This window comes from Ursus americanus, chromosome 21 (genome assembly GCF_024610735.1).
Source record: "Ursus americanus isolate L20-20 chromosome 21, mUrsAme1.1.p, whole genome shotgun sequence".
NCBI lineage: Eukaryota > Metazoa > Chordata > Mammalia > Carnivora > Ursidae > Ursus > Ursus americanus.
This window is the reverse complement of record NC_142147.1, coordinates 29,472,669-29,495,073: the sequence shown is the minus strand read 5'-3', so window position 1 is coordinate 29,495,073 and position 22,405 is coordinate 29,472,669. Positions and strand designations below refer to the sequence as shown.

Sequence of the window (22,405 nt, the reverse complement as noted above, 5' to 3'; positions counted from 1 at the left end):
CTGACACAGCACCAGTTTAAATGGATACATCCTGAATTTTGAACAATTACAAAAATGTACTGAAATGCATCTGTGTGTCTGCGTTTCTATCATGAAGCCGGTTAAACTGGAAACCATGTTTCCCAGAATCCCCTTCCACAGCTGGTTTTGGTGAAAAGTTAGCCCAAAACGGAGCTTCTGTGGTATTTGAGTCAAAAGTGAAATGCCAGCCATTTCCTTCCACAAGACTTTTTTTCTATGACAAAGCCCAGTGAAGGGTGATCACAGAGGAGCTGGTTTGTTCCAGTTTGTCCTGGCTCTCCTTCACTCTGCACAGTCTCTTCTTCTGACAGCGGGCCTCCACATTCCAGTTCCTCTGACAATTGTTAAGATCCAAGTCCTAAAATAGATCCCTTGTTCATAAAAGTCATAGTGGTGCTGCTTCCCTGACTGAACCCTGACCAGTACAGTCCTATTTAAAATCTGCTGCATTTCCACAGAATTAGAATATAATGCAGCCTGACCAACACTGCTATTGGGACAGACTGGCAGATGCAGTCTTGTAACAGCCTATTTGTTTCTTTTATTTGTTATGAATGACCATAGCAAAATACAGTTTTTCAAATGCCTCTCTAATATACATGGATGTTATCTGATTCCAGGAACTTGGTACGCTTATTTAGGGAGTTTGTCAGGGAATATCTTATTATTACACAGCAAAGAAATTAGGCCCCTGGAGTAATAACATCACAAAATTAAATTATCAACTGTAAAAAAAAAAAAAAAGCTTTATGTCATATACAAATAAAATAATCATGCCCTGTGCATTATAATTCCTTTAGATTGGATTAATCTTTTACATGCATATTGCCAAGGAGAGAAAATTTTTAAAAGCGTAATCTCTAAAACATCCTATCACGTCTTACCATAGTGGTGATCTCTGGTTTTTGTCGCTTGGCCAAATCAATGATATCTACTCCATTATAGTAGAGGTTTTCTAGACACCCATGAAAATTCTTATGGGCGAATGACACTGATTTTCCAGGTGCTGGAATCCCTCCAAAGCTGATCTTAGAAAGAAAAATGGCATCAATAATATTGTTTAGTGATTTTCTGATAATCTGCTTAAATAATTATGACTAACAGCTATAGCTTTAATCATCACAGATAAATCAATTTTTCATCACTCTACACTGCCATGTTGCTAATTTCATATGGATATTTTTTTAAATTAAAATGCAGATTTAAAAACAAATTTACATGCATTCAGTTTTCATTTACACGAGAACTTGATTATTCTTACAAGTTACTAATCAAATCTGGAGTTGATGTTTATTGGTTGATGAATAAAAATGCAACTTTATATCCACGGTAAGCCTCTGTTTAATAACATAACTGGTTATAATGGCATTTTGTTTTATAGACATTTCCGGCGCATATTGGTTATTTGTGCATTTGAATCGATTGATAATCTATTCAGTACTACAACTTCTCCATAAATCTACACTGCTCAAGGATGCCCTACAGCACACACAAAAAAACAAAACATGCAACACATTCTGTATTCACTTGTGGTAATACGATCCCTTGGAGATTTCTTACATGTGATAATTTGTGACTATACATTTCAGGTAAAAAAGAAAATCTCTCTGTATAAGAGTAGATTAACATATTGGCAGAAAGAGGAAGCGTCAGTAGTGTCTGCCCAAATCTGATATTGTGAGTTAGGTCACTTGGAGTTACTCTGAAAAAGGGGAGGGGAGCTCTCTACAGTGTATTTTCTTTTGCATGGCCACCCAACATCCACATCATAAAAATCTGTATTAATTGATACATAACTATCACACCTCATAATCGAGGTCCAGGTAACTGAATTCTCCCTGGGCGTGGAAACGGTGCCTGTGCTCATCCACTGTGAAGTTGACTTGTTGGCCCACGTGCTGGATGAGCACGGAGTGCCAGTGCTGGTCGTCCAGCAGGCTGCCCAGGGTGAGACTGATGAGCGTGTGAGTGGAGGGCAGTTTGGCTTCACCTGAGAAGAGAAAAAATAACAGCACCATTATTCCCAGTCTAGAAAAAAAGTTTCCCCTCGTGGACCGGCATCTCTCATAATTACTGCAATCTCCTTCCTTGCATTCCATCCAAACACTAGAGTGGATCTACCTGAAGTTTGAATATAATATCCTCTCAACCTTGTTGCAATTTCCTCCACTGTTAATGCTTTTTATTAGTATTTCCCATCACATGCTCATTTGCAATGTAAATTTTATCTTTGCTACAACCTCATTACTTTTACTACCTCAATATTTTTCAATGACCCATTCCTTTCTTCATGATGTTTGAAAACAGCTAGATAGTTCTGCTGGCACTTTGTAAAAAATTTCAAATGAAGGTCTTGTACAATTTGCAAAATATGAACCACTTGTAGGTGAAAGTGGAATATTGGTGTACATGTAAGCCCTTGGATATGGACATACGGCACCTTAATTATTACAACAGAAGCTATAAAAGTATAAAGTTACTGAAGTGGTATCTAAATGGTCAGATTTTCAAGCACTTCGCCGAATAATTTTACCTGAATTAATAAGTAAAAAGAGTCTTCCTCTCCTTAATTCCAGTGTGATGTGATCTCCATTTTGGCCTTCCCGGTGGAGCAGAATGCCATCACTCTGCATAGTTTTAAATTTCAAAGAAATAATATCCTTTACTGGGCTCAGAGAGTTTTGATCAAATCTGTAGAGAAGGGAACTTTTTCCATCAAGATCAACCACCTCTGATCCTAGAGACAAAGACATTAAAAGTCATCCTAAAGGATAAATATGCTTTTTATTAAAGCATTTAAATGTGTGCATATATACATATGATACATATAAGGCGTTGTTTATTGTGCATACACACTCACATGTGTAGTTCAGTCCCAAGCCAGTCATAAGGGAAAATAAAGTAATTCCCTCCTGATGCCTGGGATTGATTCCATTTTAGTCTTTACTAACCTATTTACAAAATCATGATCTAGAAATACATCTTAAACTGTATTCCTAATTTTCTCATATTACTGAAAGCTATTTCTCTTCATCCAATAAAAAAAAGAAAATCAGGAAAAGGGTTATGATCAATATCCATAAACCACTCTGCATATTTCACAATCAGTATTTTTAATGATGTTCCTGAAGTGTTGAAGTGAAACTGTTTTGAGCTCTTGAAAAAATGGTTTGCTGTCTCACAGATCTCTCACACATGCTGTAGAAAAGAGATCTGCATACAAATACACACACATACGTCAGACACATCAAATGCCTCCTCAAGTATATATTAAGCTGACCTTTGTGTTTTGTTTTATTTATTATTTTTGTGGCTAATAGTACTTAACAGTAATGCTACATTCTGTGTTCTAGAGGACACTGTTGGGAAGACTTTCACTTAATGATGTTATAAGGGCTGTTCTGCTGCATTTGTGTCAAAACCGTGACACTGACATGTTTTTTCAGCTTTCTGACAGTGTCTTATCTACTCACTGTCAAGATCACTTTTATTCAGTTCATCTGAAAAAAGATGTCATGTTATACCAGTAACGTAACAGCACATCTGTCAAAATCAGTTGCACCCTGAACAACAGACAAAAAATAGAACTGATAATACTGGGAAAGCCTAGCAGTGTTTTCCGTATTTCGCAATTCAAAGATTTTTTTTAAGGCAATTACCCTTGAGAGTACATTTATGTAATAAATGAAGAGGTTAGGGAAACCCAATGAAGCTATTTTTCAACTGGTTAGCCGACTCTTCGCAGTCAATGAAATGACATTAAAGTTTACTCATCTTGTTTCATTTGACAAAATTATTACAGCTACTTGTATGCCCAAATATACATTTCATTCAGATTATCCATCATATTTAATGTGAACCATTTATACTCACCACCCCCTGAAATTTTTTTCAACTATTTTATGCAGCTATCTTTTGAAAATTCAGAGGTTTGATTTTTCTACATCTTGTTAATGTGCTTATAAAGAATTCATTCACCAAGTGCACATGAATAAACATTGCATTCTGTAGAAAGAATAACGTTAACTGAACAATTATTCCGTGTTATATAGCTGAATGAATGTGCACGGTAAAGACATAACTCTGTGTCAAATACAAATAATGTCTTCTATGATTATTAGATTACAATAAATTAAGAAAAATTCCAATACGACAGACTTTAAATGCTGACACATTTGGAGCCATGCAGTTATCTCGGAGTTAATGTATTGCTTAAAGGCAACCATCATAATAATGATTTTATTTTAGATAAAGTCTATTTTTGGAATTAGCTACCAGGAGAATTTTTTTTTCCAATAAAGGTTCAACCTGTGTGACTTCAGCCTACTATTTCTTTTTTTTCTCTTCTTTGCTATTGTTATCATATTACAATGGTCATACTCGCCCTTCATGGCACCTAAAGCTTTTGTGCCTACAATATTTCCATCAGCAAAAACAGGATAGTGAACAACGTATCAGACGACTGATGCCTGAAACAATGGTGTATTGCTCCCTCTCTTAAACTGAAGCCACTTGCCACTTTCTTTCACTCTTACCTATTTTCTTCTTACTCCACAGATAATACCTAATGTGAGACATTCGTTCAGCAAGTATGCATTTAGCACATCATTTGTGAGGCCCTGGGATGGAAGCTGAGATAAAGAGAATAATCGACAGAAGCATGGCTCCTGCCCTCAGGGAGCTGACATTCCGTGAAGAGGGACACGGCAGAGCCAGTGAACAGCCATGACGGACTGATCAAGCCTAACAGAAGACTGGGTCTCTTAAGGTAGTTGGGGAAACTCAGCTCTCTGATCTAGAAACGTCACCACTAATGTTCCTACTACTCCCCACAGTCTTCAAGTCCTATACGTGTCCCCATAAACTTTTCGAATTACTCTTAGGACATTAAATTCCCCCAAACCTAGACATTCTCCCAACACTTTCTCTTCTTCATTTTCATGAAAGGAAGCTCTGAGGATTGTCGAGAACTATGGTGATAGTCAGCGATTCAACTCTCAGAAGAGGAAGAAGAGTGAGCAGGGCTTGCCTTGAAAATGGGTCTGAAAGTGAGAAAGTAGTAAGTAGGAGAAGGATAAACAGACTTCACATGGGTTTGAACAATACCTTCAGGGAAAAAAGCTAAATATAATTCAGAATGTGAGTACAATGTCAGCATAGGAAAACTTTAACTTATGTATGTGCAATATACGTAAAAGAATTTTCATTAAAAAAATTTCAGGATGATTCCTAACAGTATTACTTTAGATAAAAGACTCAACTTATAATGAGTCTAATATAAGTCACTATTATAAAAAGCTATCTACACAACATATCTGATATATAAAAAGCATATAATTTTAAACAATAATCACAAAACACTGTGTTATGGCACATACAGCTAATGATACAAAAATCTGGAATTATATGAAAAAAAGTCTTGAGACAGAAAGACAGAGAGAGAGAGAGAGAGGAAGACAGAGTGAAAATGAATTTGAACTCATTATCAGAATCTAGCTCTCCAAGGATGCTGGTAGGAGACAGAGGTCTGTAGTTTCTCTTGAAAGTGGTCTTACCCACTGTTAAGAAAAATTGGGAAAACTGGATATAATCCAAACGAATAACTTCACATCCTTTCAATGTCATATTGGACCATTTCTTCACAGACCCACCTAAAGATTATTTAATTCTAGGTAAATTAATAAATGTCTGATTTTACTATTTATTACAGATTAGGATCAGACTTTGTTAAGTTACATGTTAATTTGTAGATTTTTTTCCCCCAGTAGAAATACAAATGGCCCTACAGTTATGGTTTTATTGCCCTGTTGGACATTAATCATTTATGTACCTAACCTTGTGATAGTAATCCAGCATTCTTTCTTGGATTCCTATGTACACTCAGTCTCTCGAATCTTCTTTCAACCAGCTTTACCATCCTTCTGATTCCTTCTTTAATTAATTAATCAATCACATCTTTCATATGTGTTTATTCTGTATTTGAATGAAAGTCATGGTTTTTTTGCTTTTGAAAATTTTACTTTCAACATTACTAACTTAAAAAGGACAGCCCGGGCTTCGTATCATTGACTGGCAAGCAACATTTCTTTTTTTTTTTTAATTCTATTTATTTATTTGACAGAGAGAGAGAGAGATCACATGTAGGCAGAGTGGCAGGCAGAGGGAGAGGGAGAAGCAAGCTCCCTGCTGAGCAGTGAGCCCAAAGCAGGGCTCAATCCCAGGACCCTGGGATCATGACCTGAGCCAAAAGCAGACACTTAACTGATTGAGCCACCCAGGTGCCCCTGGGAAAGCAACATTTCCACATTTCAGCCATCACCAGTAACATTCAAGGCAAATTTATTTTCACTATTCCACAAAGGACACTACCATGCAAATACATTCTCACAGAAGAAAAGTTCAGATGATTCGTAACATACTTCTTTACATTGAAACTAACTTATGAAAGATTTGATGAGAGTAGGCCATTAATAAAAGTAATTTAACTCAATAGCTATTTGTTTAGAAACAGTAAAATAGGCATCCAAAGTAATATTCATGTATCAATTAACAGAATCACACTTATGCCCATCTTTTGTCACTTTCAGAAAAAGAATCTTTTGTACACGGTTGAAATGTATAAACAGGAAAAGTAGAGATATTAGAAAACTGACTATAAGAAAAACCAGAAATCAGAAGTTAACCAAATGTGTAACAGTAAAAGACCTATAGTCCAAAGATTAGGAGGAGACATGTTACTTGACTGAAAGAATCATGTTTCTAATGGTAAATCAGTTCATTAGGAGGTTTATAACTGAGGTTATATTTTTAATGATTGAATTACTATAGATATTAATAATGTGGCCCTGTTCACCATAGGGAGGACATAAACTTTAATTTTCTAGTAACGAGTTGCAAATTGTTCTGACATATTTATCCCCCTTGGGCTAGTCCCCTTCTGTATCATTTTTTTAAAAGATTTTATTTATTTACTTGAGAGAGGGCATGAGCAGGGGTAGGGGCAGAGGGAGAAGCAGACTCCTCGCTGAGCAGGGAGCCCAACACAGAGCTCGATCCCAAGCCTGGGAACATGACCTGAGCTGAAGGCAGATGTGCAACCAACTGAACCACTTAGGCACCCCTTCTGAACCATTTTTAATAGTTTTTTTAAATTACAGTGTAGCCTAGAGGTTAAGACAACAAGTCTGCACGGGTTTGCATCTTCACTCTACCCTGGGCAAGTGTATGAGTTTCCTATTATTAAGGTAACAAATTACCACAAACTTGGTCACGTGAAACAACACAAATTTATTATCTTCTAGTTTTGGAATTCAAAAGTCCTAAAATCAAGGTGGTGGCAGGAGCTGCTTTCCTTCTGAAGTCTCTGGAAGATAATCCCTTTCTTCCCCTTTCCTAGCTTCTAGAGACCGTCCACATTCCCTGGGTCATGACTCTTTTCTTCACGTACAAGAGTAGGATCATAGCGTCTTCAACTCCCCCACCTTGTTTCTGCTCTCCTCTGACTGATGCTCTTACCTCCCTCTCATAAAGACCCTTGTGATGACACTGGGCCCACCTGGATAATCCAGACTACTCTCCCTATCTCAAGATCCTTAATTTAATCACACCTGTAAGTGCCTATGCCATATAAGGTAACATAGTCACAGGTAACAGGGCATTACTCCTTCTATGACACAAGGTACTTAACCCCTTTGCCCATTTCCTCTCTGTAACACGGGAATAATAAGAGTATATTCTTCATAGGATTGTTGTAGGAATGTATATCTGCATAATTTTTGGAAGAATTGAGGGCACATAACTACAACTCAATAAACATTATTACTAATGCTAATGCTATTATTTATTGTCAGAACATTGGGCAGGGAAACAGGCACAGCAAAAATAGTTTAATAAATACATTTGGTGTATTTATTTTCAAAAGTAAACTCTTCAAAAAGTAATGAATTTTTGAAGAGCACGAGAAGTGCTCAATTATCAATGTCACGGCCAGGTTATGCAGCAAGAATGATTTCAAGCCATCTGTGGGTTCTGTGGCTTTCTCTGTCCGTCAGCTAATGCCTGAGCTGACTCACCATGGCGATTGTCGGTGACCTGAATCCTCCTCAGTGAACACCTCCATCTCAAATCTTCTCATTTACAGCAGGCATCAAGGAAAGAAGAGACTCAGAAAGACTGTAGGCCCTACTCTCATATCAATTCTCCCTGCGACCCAGGAAAGAGGTATAGACTGATTTATTTGCATGATTCAGAAATACAATCTCAGTGGAATGAAGAGTTTTCCAATACAAAATATTCAAATTTCGTTCAGGGAGTTGTGTCAGAAGTGGCGTTGCTGAAATGTGTATTCTGTGCTCCTTTCTGTCAGCACGTATTTATGGCGAGCTCCCTGTGAACAGCGGAAGACACGGCAATGCATAAATACAAAGCACATTTTTTGTCACAGAGTTTCCATTTTAGTGGGAAGGACGCACCTCCCCGAGATGTGATTTTTCACGCTGGTGCTTGGACCTTTGCTTTCTGCTTCGGGGCTGGGTCCGAATGATTTCTAACAGGTGCAGGAGGAGTTGATCTCTCAGCCTCAGAGAAGGATGTCAACCAAATTGCAGATGTACCTCTGTGAGCAGCAAATTGTTTTTCCACCTCTGCATATGTCACATAAACACACTCCTCGTCGTCATTTCTTCCACTTGACTTGGTATCCTTCCCTCACACCTACATCCTACCCCTGCTCCAGAAGTTTGAGACTTTGCAAAATGTGAGGTTGCTATCTGAAAAAGTGATGCCCTCCCCCCTCCCTAAATGGATGACTGAGAAAAACCTATACAACAGCCAACAGCATGCTTTCTTAAACTAAGCTCCGTGGTCAGTCACGTTAGAATCAACTGAGGAAAATCTCTGGGTGTTTCCATAAGCACTCAACATCCTGGGCTCTGCCTGATAACCACCAGGTTAGGAGCTCTGAGAGCCACACCCAGGAAAACAGGTTCCTGAGTTACCCTGAGCAGATGACAGCATTATGATTATCTGACAAGGACAAGAAGGTTAAAAAAAGAATCTTTTCCCTGAAAATGAGTAAACTCATTGCACACTGAATTGTACCATGGAAAACGAACATGTTTATCTATACTGTAGGTGATACTTGCAGAAATTTTTGTGGAGGTGGTAGCAGCTTGTTCCTGAAAGGTGTTTTGGGGAGAAATTGGTTCTGTGAATTCAACTGTGAATCATCGCATCACTGATGAGGTCAGTTGGCTAAGAAACGTTAAGAGAGACAAATTGGAATAGAAAATGCATGAGCTGGAAAACAAATCCTTGAATAATAGAAAGCTGACTTTTTCAAAGGTCAAGAAAGAGTTCCTAAAAAAGACAAGAGAGCCTTCTATTAATTCTGTGGGAAGCACCTCAAAAATATAGAGAAAAAAGTGCTCTAAGTGGAGAAAGAACAATGGACCAAAACTCTTCTGGGCTAAACAAGAAGTCAGTCACCAGTACCGAGCACACTGTTTCTTTACTTGAAAATTACTACCTGTGAATTTCTAAACAAACAGAGGTCCAATTTTGACTTCTAAGAAACATAAATCAGACTGAGTCACCGTTAAACTACTGTATGGTGAAATATGAAAGCAACAGCATGATGTATTGGCACTTGAGATCTGCATTACTGAACTGGGTTTTGAAGAGATGGCGAGGAGAGACCAAGCACTTGAGAAATCAACAGGAAATGGGTTGTACTATTTTTGCAAAGTAGCATCAAGGAACACAGAATGATTTAAGGGACTCTTAAGTTTAAAACAACCAAAATTAATACAATAAAAAGGAAGAAGGTACAGGATCAAGTGCTGCATCTAACCGCAGAGAAAAGGTGACTTTACTATGATGGTTTTAAATAGACTGAATTAAGATCAGTGATAACACTCCAGGAGGTTATAGGAACAAGCCAGATCACTGCCACTTAAATATCAGTTTAAATTAGCCTTTTCAGTAGGTTTGAAATGGGTAAATCTACCACATCACGGACACCTGAGTATGTCACTGGAGGACATAAGCTGTATTTCTGTTTCTAATATTTATTTGCAACTTTTGTAATGAATGCCACAGAAGTCACTTAAATGCTGAGTCTCAATTTCCTTATTTGGAACATATGGAGAAAAATTCCAATTTCTCATACCACACAAAAGCTGTGGGTTTCAAATGCAAGTATCAAAAAGCCCCATTTATTACATATTTTGTACGCTATTATTATCATTTTAATAATAACTAACATTCAAAATCTCCTATGGTCGTCTCACAGTTCTTTAATCAACTTGCTACTGTAGGAGTGTAACACATGTGTGGCTTTTATACCTTTATCCATTTTTCAGTTTTTATCATGGTTAACTGGATGTTTTTCTTAGTTTGTTCATTTAGCAAATAGTTACTGAATGTTTACTGTGCCACGTCCTACAGTAGGAGCTGGTGTTGCAACAGTGAACACGTTCTGATCTCATGGATCCCCCAATCTGAAGGAAAAGAAAGACATCCAGCCACTCATCCCACATGGACAGATATATTTACAAACTCTAAGCGGAGCATGAAGGGAAAGGGCAGATTGTACGGCAGTTTGAAAGGGGAGATCTAAATTAGGCCGTTGATTGGGGACCACATCTTTGAGGAAATGAAACATACTCTGAGTAGACGCCCACCTTTGTAAATGTCTAGGATCAGGAGGGAAGCAGGAGCTGGGAAAGGGGGGTTATGAGTCTGAGAGAGGGCAAGGAGAGGTGGGAGGATGGAGACTGGCGAGGGCGGGGTGATGGTAGCAGGAAGGAGATGGGAGAGGTCCACAGATCACCGTGACCCTGTGAAAACGTGGTTCCAGGTTTTGTTGGGACAGGTCTATTTTGGTTTTGTCCTTCGCCCTAGGACATAACAATTGATCCTCAGACTGGTCTTTACTCCTAAAGCAACACCCTCTGGCTTTTCAGTTAAAAGCCCACGATGTTTAACAAGTCCTTCTAGACTGGCAGGATTGATTTTTTCCAAAGGTGCTCCTCTAGGCATTAGGCAGATGCTGAAGTTTCTGGCACCTGACCCCTCCCATCTTGCTTTTGCCTGGGTTCCTTGGTATCTCATCTTGGGCATGTGTGGTTCCAGAATCAGCCAAGGACTGAAGGAGAATTTCTATGCAGGAGTTGAGGTGAGGCCCTCCTTCTCTGACCCCCTCCTTTTTAGGATTCCACCCTCAATTTCCAGCCACTCTGGCAACCTTGAACTCTGAACTCTGCCTCCTTAGCCCGGTAAAATCTGGCTACTTTCTGCTTGAGCATTATGATGTCTGCAAACTGGGATGTGTTTTCAGGAAAAAGTCAGTTAAATGTGGATCTCCCGGAGTTTGCTTTCCTTCTTTCAAGAATCAAATCTTGTCCACTTCCATCCTGCTTTGAGTTGAACCTCAGAGACCAGAAGGGTTTTGTTTTTTTTAAAGTATATTTTGTATCCAGCGATTACAACTACGGCAAGATAGCCCAATAAAAACAACTCTGCTAGGACTGGTACTAAAAAGCAAATCATCTTTTTGTGAATTTTTTAATCATTGACTTGGTCTATCAATTTATCTAGGATTGAGAAGTGGGAATATGCTAATTCTATTATTCCCACTTTATTTATTACCTGGAATATACCTTTACAGAGAAATTCTCCCTCGTCTTCTATTTGGTTACCTTGAAGTACAGATCACACAGGAAAAGCAAGATAAATTCTTGACGTTTCCCTTCATTTATTAATTTTTCAAAATAATGAGTTGGTTCCTTCATATCTCTCATAGGTAACCAATTAGACTTTCATTTTTTAGTACTGTCATGAACCCATTCACTTAAACATACTTAATATGTTGCAAAACTGCAGTTACTATCCTTCCTGACACTATGATATTCCCTTTTCGGTCCATGAGAGCCTGCTCAGTTGTCTCTGAGTTCTTGTGACATAATCCCAGCAGGTGTCATAGTTTCTTTTTTTTTTGGCATTAAAATAGCAAAGCTAACCTTACTTTAATTTTACTATAACCTCACTTATCATAAGATTGAAATCTTAAAGACTATAAATTTTGCAAAGAATTAGGATTTATCCTCCTTGATTTTAGGCTGACCAGAATCTAACTTCTCTTTAATCTTTGGCATAAAATAGGATTCCTCAGCTACGGTATTAGCTAATAAACAATTAGACTGCAGGGGCTGTATTTAATTCACCTTGGTCAAGTATTTAGCAGTTAACATGTGGGAGCTGCTTCATAAACATGCATTGAATTCAATTATCACTATTCTTTAGAGTAAATCCAAAAAGTTTACTGCTTTTCATTTCTCCCCCTAACCGGACGTGTGGTGAGCGGAGACAGAAGACAATGATTCAGTTCTCAGTGTCAGTAGCTGGCACTTCTCAGGCTACTTTCTTGCATTTCCTTTTAATAATGTTTTCCAAACTGAAATCTACTGATTGAAGTCACTCCAGCTTTCAACAGTTTTTACATTATAAAATGCATATTTTTATTCTTTTAAGTTGACATGAGCTATGTAATTGATAACTTGCTTCCATTTGTTAAATAGAATCCATAATTTTCTCTTAAACAGTCTGGATTTAAGCAAATAAACACAATAGTTTCTATATTGTATGTCGTTCCTCAACTTCTATAGATCTCTTCTCTTCCAGGCTTCTCAGTTGTCCCCGTGTTCTGTGTCTGGTCTTCCACAGACCACACATGCAGCCAGGTTGGCAGGGGAAAAGCCCTCCCGAGGCTCACCGACCCTGTTCCCCTTCATTCATTCACCTACCAGAAGACTCATACCAAAGAAGGAACATCTGACTACCATAGAGTATCGGTGCGCCTAGTATGACCACCGGGAGAACGGCTGTTCCAGGAACAGGTGGAAGTGTCCTCTGACCCAAAAGTGAGGTGTCAGAGAAGTTGTCAGAGACTGTGATTCCTCTGCTGAGAAAAGGCAACAGGTGAAAGACTTATCTCCGTAGAGAAATGAAGGCTGCATGTGCGGTGATTGCCCCGGGCACCGTGCAAAGATCCCAGGTCTAGAAAAATCATGAAATAGTGGCATGTTGAAGAAATGGAAGTGGTTCAGAATGGCTGGACAGCTGGAGGCTCTTACTCTGTTGAGGATGAGGAAAGGAAGTTCACGGGCTGCAAAATGAGGATGTCTACACACCTAGAGAAGAGGAACTTGGGATTTACACTAAGGGCAGTTGTTGCAGCAATGCATCCACAATTAAAGAATATCATCTCCTGTGGCTTCACTGCCACTCCCTCAGGACATCTCAGACACAGTCACTTCTACTCAGTTTTGTTTCCTTTCTCTGCCTTTGTTTATCCATTGGTTACTTCCCTTCAGGACACTTTGTAGAGTGGTATTTCTTTACTGTCAAACATTTTCTCTTCTTTTTCCTTCTTCCACAAGTTATTTCCTTACCCACATCTCTTGTCTAGCTCTATAAACATGTTCACGGCTGCTATGGCCAAGACATCTGAAATTTATACTTTCTCTTTGAACCCATAAAATTTAGCTTCTCCTTCTCTCATTACTCAGGAAACAACTTCAAGTTTTCCAACATAAAAGTAGAACATGCTCTTTGATATGGATTTTCCATTCACTTGATGTTCCTTCATAACAAGTTACTGCCCTAACTCACCCGGACAGAGGGTAATAAAATTATGTGTGGCTCTCACAATAGCCACGGTCCCTGCAGTATTCATAGGAGCAGCTTGTATCTATAACTTCAGTGAACACGTGCAGGAGGCACAGGGTGGGGGGCCTGGCATAAAAACACATGCTACCTGAGAAACAGCATAGAGGATCCACTTTAATTATGATAGAAATGCATCTCTCCTTTTCAAAGACATAAGCAGCTGTCCAAACACAGCACTTTATACTTTTATTCTTAACAGTAATGCAGTAAGTGGAAAGCTATGATTTAATAACAACGATATTAATATAGGTTTCAATTATATACCTTCGACTGAGAGCATTTAGAGTTCCAACCTTCTGTGTTCCCCAGGGTTGCATTCAAGGAGTCAACAATGGAATTAACGATCTCCCCTGTGCCCTTTCAGAGCTCGTTCATTCTCCACTGGCCCTCCCAGCATGGCACCAATTTCCAGATGCTTGTTCCAATCCGATAACTCAGGGACCCTCCCATGCAATCACTAAGCTCTCTTAATTCAACATCCTTGGTACATTTAAGTCTGATCTGAGTCAAGAGAACCCTCTCTCCTGATCACTGGTCCTCTGGTTTGAGGTTCCATGGTCACTGCACACATGAGATCAGAAGCCTCCTAACCGAGCTGCTCTGTGCGCCATTTCCTTCAGCCTGAATGACCATTCTCAAATACAAACCAATCCTTTGACCAATTCTCGTCTCTGTCTCTGTGCTCAACTAGGGTATGTCCCTTCTCCTATTTGGTCTGTCCTCCCAGGCTCCCATGTGAAAAGATCTGCATTTTAGTTTCAAACCTCTTGCTATAAACGTTCTTATACTAATCTCAATTCATCAATCACTTCATTCCTCACATCCTACACTCATGCTACAATATTTTACACTGAGTTTTTATAATTTTTATGACATTGCCTCTTCTGATCTCTGGGGTCAAACACCCCATGTTAGTTGCTGTAAATGGTTCTGTTTTTACATGTACTCAGGCACATACTCCCTCACCCCACAACTCCCTTTCTCTCACTGAAATTAATAAGCAAGTTGACAGCAAGCTCTGGAGGGTCATCACAGACCCCTGCTACAGCTGTCATACATGGTGTTCTTACAGGTTACCCTGGCAACATGCACATTCCTTTTTTGGCTTTTATTGTACAAGTACTATAAATTTTGTTTTGAGTTTTTTAACTGTAGCATTTTAGATAATGTTGCGTTTGTGCTTTGTTGTACAGAGAGAAAGGACTGTATTGAATAAACCTAGGGTTAGAATGCAAAATATGTTACATATAGTAATAATTTCCATTTATTAGGATATATACATTATTTAAAATTTATCCCTATACCCACTACCTAGTAGAGTTCTCTTTCAACAAGTGTCAATAAATATTTAAAAGGTAAATGCATGTATGATTCATATAGTTGTCAAGAGCACAGGCTTTAAGAAAGTAATGGATATGAATTTAAATCTTAGATCTAACACAAGCAGTCTATGTAATCCTGAACAAAGTTCTTGATTTCTCTAAGTTTCACTTTCTCCCACGTCAGGAGACTTGAAGCACCCTGGTATACACTGCTCTTGAGTGAGTGGCTCAGGCAAAGCCCAAAAAAGACTCACATTAACTTGGTGCAAGCAACATGGACACACAGGCCAGCAGGTGCATGCAGTCCTCCAGGCCTTCACAAAAGGCTCACTTAACTGCCAGCATGGGCAGGTATCCTGTGACCACGCCCCAATACCACTTCTCCTTTTTATAGGGACTGTAGGAGAATGGCCTTATATATCTGAAGAAAATCCAGGCTGATCTTGGATCTGGGCTACTCAGGGGAGTTGCAGACAAAATCTTGCAGCTGTGTTCTTGGGCTGATAGCACCTGCACCTCTTCCTTCTGAGGACAAGGGGAGCTGATAGTCCCACCTATTTCTGTACAGGCAGCCCAGAGCAAGCCACAGGGCTCACTCAGTGGACAATTCTGTTCCTCTCCTCTTAGTCTTGCATAAAATGGTAATATTCAAGCCCCTATTTCACTGTGTTGTTAGGACTAAATCAGAAAATGCCTAGAAAGAAAATATCTGATACATATTAACTATTTAATAAATGATAGTTACATAGAATCATGCTTTAGTAAATTCATATTCTGCAAGGCTGATACTATGAACAGGTAGAGAATAGAAGTGTAATCCAAGAATTAAAGTCCATTTGATCAAAGACCCTCCCTTAAGGCACTCACATCCAACCCATCTGGAGGTTAGTTTAGGTTATCTATGAGAATACTTTTCCATTATTTATATGTTTTTCTCTTATTCTAAATTATACAACAGAGCCTATCATACCCTTTAACCACAGGTGTTTATGTTTGAATTTAAAATCTTATTGGCCCTTGGTACTGCTACTTCAGCAGCGGGTCAGTGGGAAGAGGAGGCTGATTAAATGCGTGGACAATGCACTTGCTGCAAGAAACAGCAACTGAAGTGGCGGGAAAAAGACTGTTCCGTAGGGTTGCAGATAGATGAAAGTGGAGGGAGACTTGAGTCATCGTGGAGCATGTGGCAGAGAGAACTCAAAGGAAGCTGCTTCTCAGCAGTCATGTCTATGGGGACATCATGAGGGGTGCTTTAGTCTTGGAAAAGGAGGGTCAATAGTCTTATTCAACTGATGTTGAATTTACATCCTAGACTGACTGTGTATTAAGTGTGTACGATGGGGAAAATTGCTTCATATTTCTAAGGCTCTATTAGATGGGTGATTTTTAGGATTATGTTAGAATGCCTATAAAAACTACACCTGACAGAGAGTAAGTGCTCAAGAACTGTTAGCTATTTTTATACTGCGATAAATAAATATTTTGCAAGGTGGATACTCAGAGTAAGTCGAGAATGCAAGTATAAATATGAAGCATTTGAAATTTGTTTTGCTGAATTATCCATTGCGTAGCATGGGCTTTGCTAACTCCATGATCCAAAGACAAATAAGACTGGCTGTCTGGGTTCTGTGTTCCAGAATTGCAATTTGGGGTGGGATATTCTTTTAAAGGATGATTTTATTCAAATGGATCATTGCAAAGGAGGAGCTAACACATAATAGGAGCGGCTAAGCTGAACTGCTGAAGCCAAGAGATTAAGTGGGCAGACAGTGAGAAGTAAGCTGCCCAGGCTCATCTCTGGGATTTAACAGCTGGACAGAGCCTGAGCCTGCACTTGGGTTCTGGGGTGCAGCAGACCTGGCTGCGAACCCAGCTCAGTCACTTCCCATCAGTGTGGCTTGAGCAAGCCATCCTCCCTGAGCTTTTAGGCCAACCTCATTTGCAAAGTTGGAGAATAGAATAGTTATCTTATAATATTTACCCCAGACTTTAAAAAAAAACTATAAACTGTTAATATAATGCTAGACATATAATAAGCCCTCAAGAAAATGTTGCTATTTCTAGCATTAAAAAATTAATACTATTGGAGGATGCCTGGGTGGCTCAGTTGGTTAAGTGTCTGCCTTCAGCTCAGGTCATGATCCCAGGGTCCTGGAAGAGAGTCCGGCATCAGGCTCCTCACTCTGCCTGCTGCTCCCCCTGCTTGTGCTCTCTCTCTGACAAATAAATAAGTAAAATCTTAAAAAGAAAAGGGGGGGATTCCTGGGTGGCTTAGTCGGTTAAGTATCTTCCTTCAGCTCAGATCATGATCCCAAGGTCCTGGGATCAAGCCCTACATCGGGCTCCCTGCTCAAATGGGGAGTCTGCTTCTCTCTCTCACTCTCACTCTTGTGTTCTCCCTCTCTCTCTCAAATAAATAAAATCTTTAAAAAATAATACTATCAATATTAGTATTATTGCTATTATTATTATTCCTATTAATATTCATACTGTGATCACTATTCTGTAGACCCCAGTGGGAACAAAAGCCTGGTCAGTTACCTTCGATGGTGGGGGATTGAGGTGCCAGGAACATCACCAACCAGTGCAAGGAGACCTGCAGTCTGTACACCATGGTTCGTTTGCCTGACACAGTTCAGACAACGTCAACAAGTTGCCTGCCCCCTGCATGATATGCCTTCCCTTCCTGCAAATAAAGTGAACCAGAACCTAACCTGACTTACATCAAAAAGTGAAAAATATGTGTGAAAAAACCTTTTGTGGCTAAAAAATAAAGGTTCACTAGAGGAACAGTGATAAAGAGGAACTGAACAGTCCCGGGCTCTTTTCCGGATTCTTCTGTGTGCTAGGTGTGAGATGCTGGACAGATTACGGACTCTCTCCAAACCTCAGACTGCTCATCTGATAATTGTAGATCATATTAACTAACTCATTGTTCTATAATAAAAGAGCATCTAACAGGATGGTGTGGCTTGAGGTAGGCTATCAATAACTCTTAGGCCCCTACCCCACAAAAAGATATAATAAAATGTTTCATTAAGAGGAGACTAAGTGAAATCTGTGGTTTCTATCATTTTTTATGTGAAAGTATTTCAAACACGTTTTATATTTTGGCAGAGGTCTTTACCTTTTCTATGAATTTATGCCGAAGGCACAGCACGTTTATAAATGAGTTATGTGGCATATTATTTTTAGGCTGGAGAGACAAACATTCTTTGGTGTCCTGACATTTGACTGGTTATACTAAATGGAACACTGTATCTTTTATTAAATTCAGGGTGCCTAAGTGAAACATCATCAAATATAGTCCATGGGGAGAAAACTCTAATATTTGAAAGCCAGGGTCTAGTTAATAATATGAGATTCGGCTAAATGGATTCACATGTGTTAATAAACAGGTATCTGTATCTATTTATCTCTGTATGGATTGATCTATCTATAAAATGCTTCCATTTCTGATTTAAAATATAAAGCCAAACACTAAAGTCAATATTGCCATGTATGGGCACAAAAAAAGCTTTCCACAAAAATCATTCCTGTTTTTATATCTCTTTACATAGCTATAAAGTCAATTTCAGCATGCAGGTTGGCTTTCAAAACATCTCTTTTGAAATCTATGCCAGTGTGTTAGATAAACAAACACTTACTGTAGGCACACCCGAACACCTCGATCCGCATTCCAATTCTGCCCCTGGGGTTCCACTCTAAAGGGATGAAGCGCAGAAATCGGGCTTTGATAGAAGGCTGGAGTCTATAGTACACAACACTGTCTGCATTTGCATTTCCTGAAAAGCCCTAGAAGAAAGGGGAAAGAAGAAAATCAATGCATCCGGAGAATATCCGTTTCACCCTGTGACCTAGAACGTCAATGAACAATGTCTGACTTGCTTTTTTACTGTAAAAATGGCTACCTTCTTCAAGAAAATCATATTACCAGTTACACAGTAATGTCCCTCCATCCACAGAAGGTACGATTGCCCAGGCTTTTCTTTATACTGAGAGTAGTTGAAATTCTACCTTCCCCATTAAGCCAGCTTTCAACCATGATACCCTCAATAAACTTTGTTTCTATAGAGTTTAGATTCAACATAAAAGGTATTAACATTGTGAACAACACAAAAAAAAAATTGAGAAAATCCTAAAGTATTCAGAAAGTAGGATCTGATTCAGCAAAGAAGTTGCTGGCATCACTGATGAATGATAAAACTTAGGACATGTTTCTGTTGTTTCATTTTCTCCTCTTACTAACATAAACAAAAGTATCTCCTAACACTCCATTCCGAACAGTCTGATAACAGGCTGTTCAACTTCACGGCACTGCTGGATACGCACAGTAAGAATTGCTACATGTCAAAGTTATTTAATAAAACAATAATAAAACAGAAGCACCAGTATTAAAAAAATGTTAAGGGAAATTGGAAGCAATAATAATTTGGAAAGACCTATAATTATACTTACAGACGCTAGAATTTGAAAGCTAGAAAGACCTTGAGAATGATGCTAAGCTAGCACAAAGTGCAAATGAGGAAATTAAAGGTCAGAAAGGTAGAAAATAGGGGCATCTGGGTGGTGTAGTCGGTTAAGCATCTGCTGAAGCTTCAGCTCCAGTCCTGATCCCAGGACCCTGGGATGTGGCCCCGTGGGCTTCCTACTCAGCAGGAAGCCTGCTTCTCCCTCTCAAATAAATAAATAAAATCTTTAAAAAAAAAAAAAAAAGGTTGAAGATAACCTTCTGGTGTTTGTACAATTGTTGTAAGGTGAGACCAAGAGCTACCTTCCTTCCGCCGTATCAGGGTGCATCTGTGTAACACATAGCAAAACCCACGCACTACAGCACCTGACATGGAGCAGCTTTTATTTTCACCTTCCTGACAAATCGTAAGGTTTCATATGTGGAAATGTTAGAGGGAAGCAGAAGCTGTTCTCAATAATTTATATGTTTTATTTCTTCTTCTCCTACTCTGCTACCCATCTTCCCTTCCTCCTACTTCTTTTTCTCCTTCTCCTCCTCCCCCTGGCTTTTTTTGTTTTTTGTTTTTTCCATACTGTAACAATCAGCATATGCTGGGACAAAATTAGCGATCTACTCAGGCTGGTAGGTCTGCTGACCATGACTGGATCGGCATAGAAGGTCAACTTCATGTAGGCTGCACGAGGCAGAGGTGAATACATTCGGAACACCAATACACAGGGACTCTGCTCATTTACCTGCTTTTTGTTCTAGTTTACAAATATCTCTTTATCAGCACTTACCAAAACATTTTTTTAAAAAAATGTTTGGTGGTCCATAGTCAAATTAATTTGATTTGACTCCCCTTATCAATCAATTCTCTACCTCCTGCCACCACCTCACCAATACTCCATACACCCAACTCTCAGGCTCACACACCATAGGCCTTCTGTGATGACACCTCCACATGATATTCAAAATCTGGGCATCTGTCTTCATCTCAGCTATGTCCACCCAGTTCCACAAAGCACTGCCTCACCCGAACTACCTCAGTGACCTCTCCTCCTTTTTGGTTCTCCCGTTCTCTGTCACCATCCCCATCCACAGCCTTAATCTCTTCCCCTTTGAGCAGTCAGGAATATTTTTAAAGGTAAACTAAACTGTGTCACCACCACCCCTCCCTTGCTTCATTTACCACTTAGAACAAAATCCGAACTCATTATCAAATATATAGTCTCTGACAATACCCTCCATTATGCTTTCACCACACTGTACCCTGTAGAACAACCAAGCTCAGTCCTGCTTAGGACCTTTGCACCAGCTGTCCACATTACTCTGAAACTTCTCTGGAACCAGCTCCTTTTGCCATTTCAGGCCTTGGTCAAAATATTACCACCTAAGTCAGACCCTTTCTAATAATACCTTCAAAAGCAGTGCACCTGGCATACCCCTGCATCTTATCTTCCTATTTTATTTTCCTCATATTACTCATTATTTGGGGTCTTCTTCTGTTTGATTATTGTTTATTTGTTTATCTTATCCCACTAGAAGACTAGCTTCATTAAAGCAAGGACCTTCAGTGGCATTCATCCATAGTACTTAGAACATGGCTTGGCTTGAAGAGGTTCACAATAAAGATTTGTCGGATGTGTACATTGGGGAAAGATTGGCTTAAAAACAAAACGAAGTTCAACAGGTTTCTCGATTACAGAACCTTTCAGAGCATGTCGAACATGAATGTGCAAATGTGCACTCTATCTCCCATGACCAAGATAGTTATCCAGTATGTTTTCAACTATTAGGCCCACATTCCTGGCTACTGTTTCCTATAACACCAATAGGAGAATACTGTTTAAACCCACAGATATTTTAACTCTGATAGCCAGACCCTTCTGGAAAGCCCCATTCTTCCCAGTAGTCAAAATTTTATACTCTGGGCATTGGTGTGTGTGTGTGTGTGTGTGTGTGTGTGTGTGTGTGTGTGTGTTTATAGGCTCTCCAAACCAGGGTAATGTGCATCCAGGGTTGAGGCCCTGGTCCATCGACATTCAATCCTAATCACACCCTCTTACACTTCAATCCGATTTTCCTGGCTGCCACTGGCAGGCTAATACAATTTTGATTTCTTTCAGTGAACAGCTGGATGATGAATCAGATAACCCTCCAAAAGATCTCATATTTTTCCAACATTAATGTACGTTCACAGATTTAGATAGATGCCGCTATGATGATCCCAACATCTTAAGGGATTAGGAGAAAAGGCAGTTGCAACAGACAGGTAAGTGGAATGGGGAGGTCTGCAAATGGCAATCTTTCACATTTTACCTGATCGATTTATGAGTTATTTAAATTTTAAGAACATAAAGAAGATATATAAGGTACTTACCTTGTGTATGTAATAAAAATATCTTGGCACCTTCAAAATTTTAAGCAGGTTTTTCTTACAAAGGGCAAGGGAAATTGTGAGGTGGAGGGTATGGTATTTTTAGCACATTCCAGTCATATCTGGGTTTTTTAAAGTGACCATGTATTAATTTTATAATTAATTAGTAAAATGAAGTAAGACATAGACACAGAAAGTGTGTGTATACGGTGACAGAGTAGGCAGAACATTATTTTGTAATGCTCTGAGTACCTTAAATTTAACTTCCTAGTATCAACATCATTGGGGGAATATGCACCATTAATTAAATATTATTTAACTGAACAGTAATATTTGTCTTGTCGTGCTCTCCATGTTGAAATTTTTTCAATACAAAGGATAACAACAAAGAATTTGCTGTGGAATTCTGTATTTAATGGGCTTTTTTTCAGAATGTTAGTGAATGAGGCATGGGTTTGATGTTACATTACCTTATAAATGAAAAGTTCTAGGCATACTATC

General features: G+C 39.0%; 1 protein-coding gene across 1 annotated transcript in view; it reads right to left on the bottom strand.

The window, feature by feature from the left end:
- Window positions 1-22,405, bottom strand: part of CNTNAP4 (contactin associated protein family member 4) — a 241,010-nt gene that overhangs the window by 97,307 nt on the left and 121,298 nt on the right. The window contains exons 4-7 of the mRNA XM_045796231.2: window positions 18,719-18,866; window positions 2,555-2,758; window positions 1,827-2,011; window positions 906-1,049 (exon numbers count right to left, since the gene is read on the bottom strand). Of these exons, the coding sequence (XP_045652187.2) occupies window positions 906-1,049; window positions 1,827-2,011; window positions 2,555-2,758; window positions 18,719-18,866 (681 nt within the window). The remainder of the gene's footprint in view (window positions 1-905; window positions 1,050-1,826; window positions 2,012-2,554; window positions 2,759-18,718; window positions 18,867-22,405) is intronic.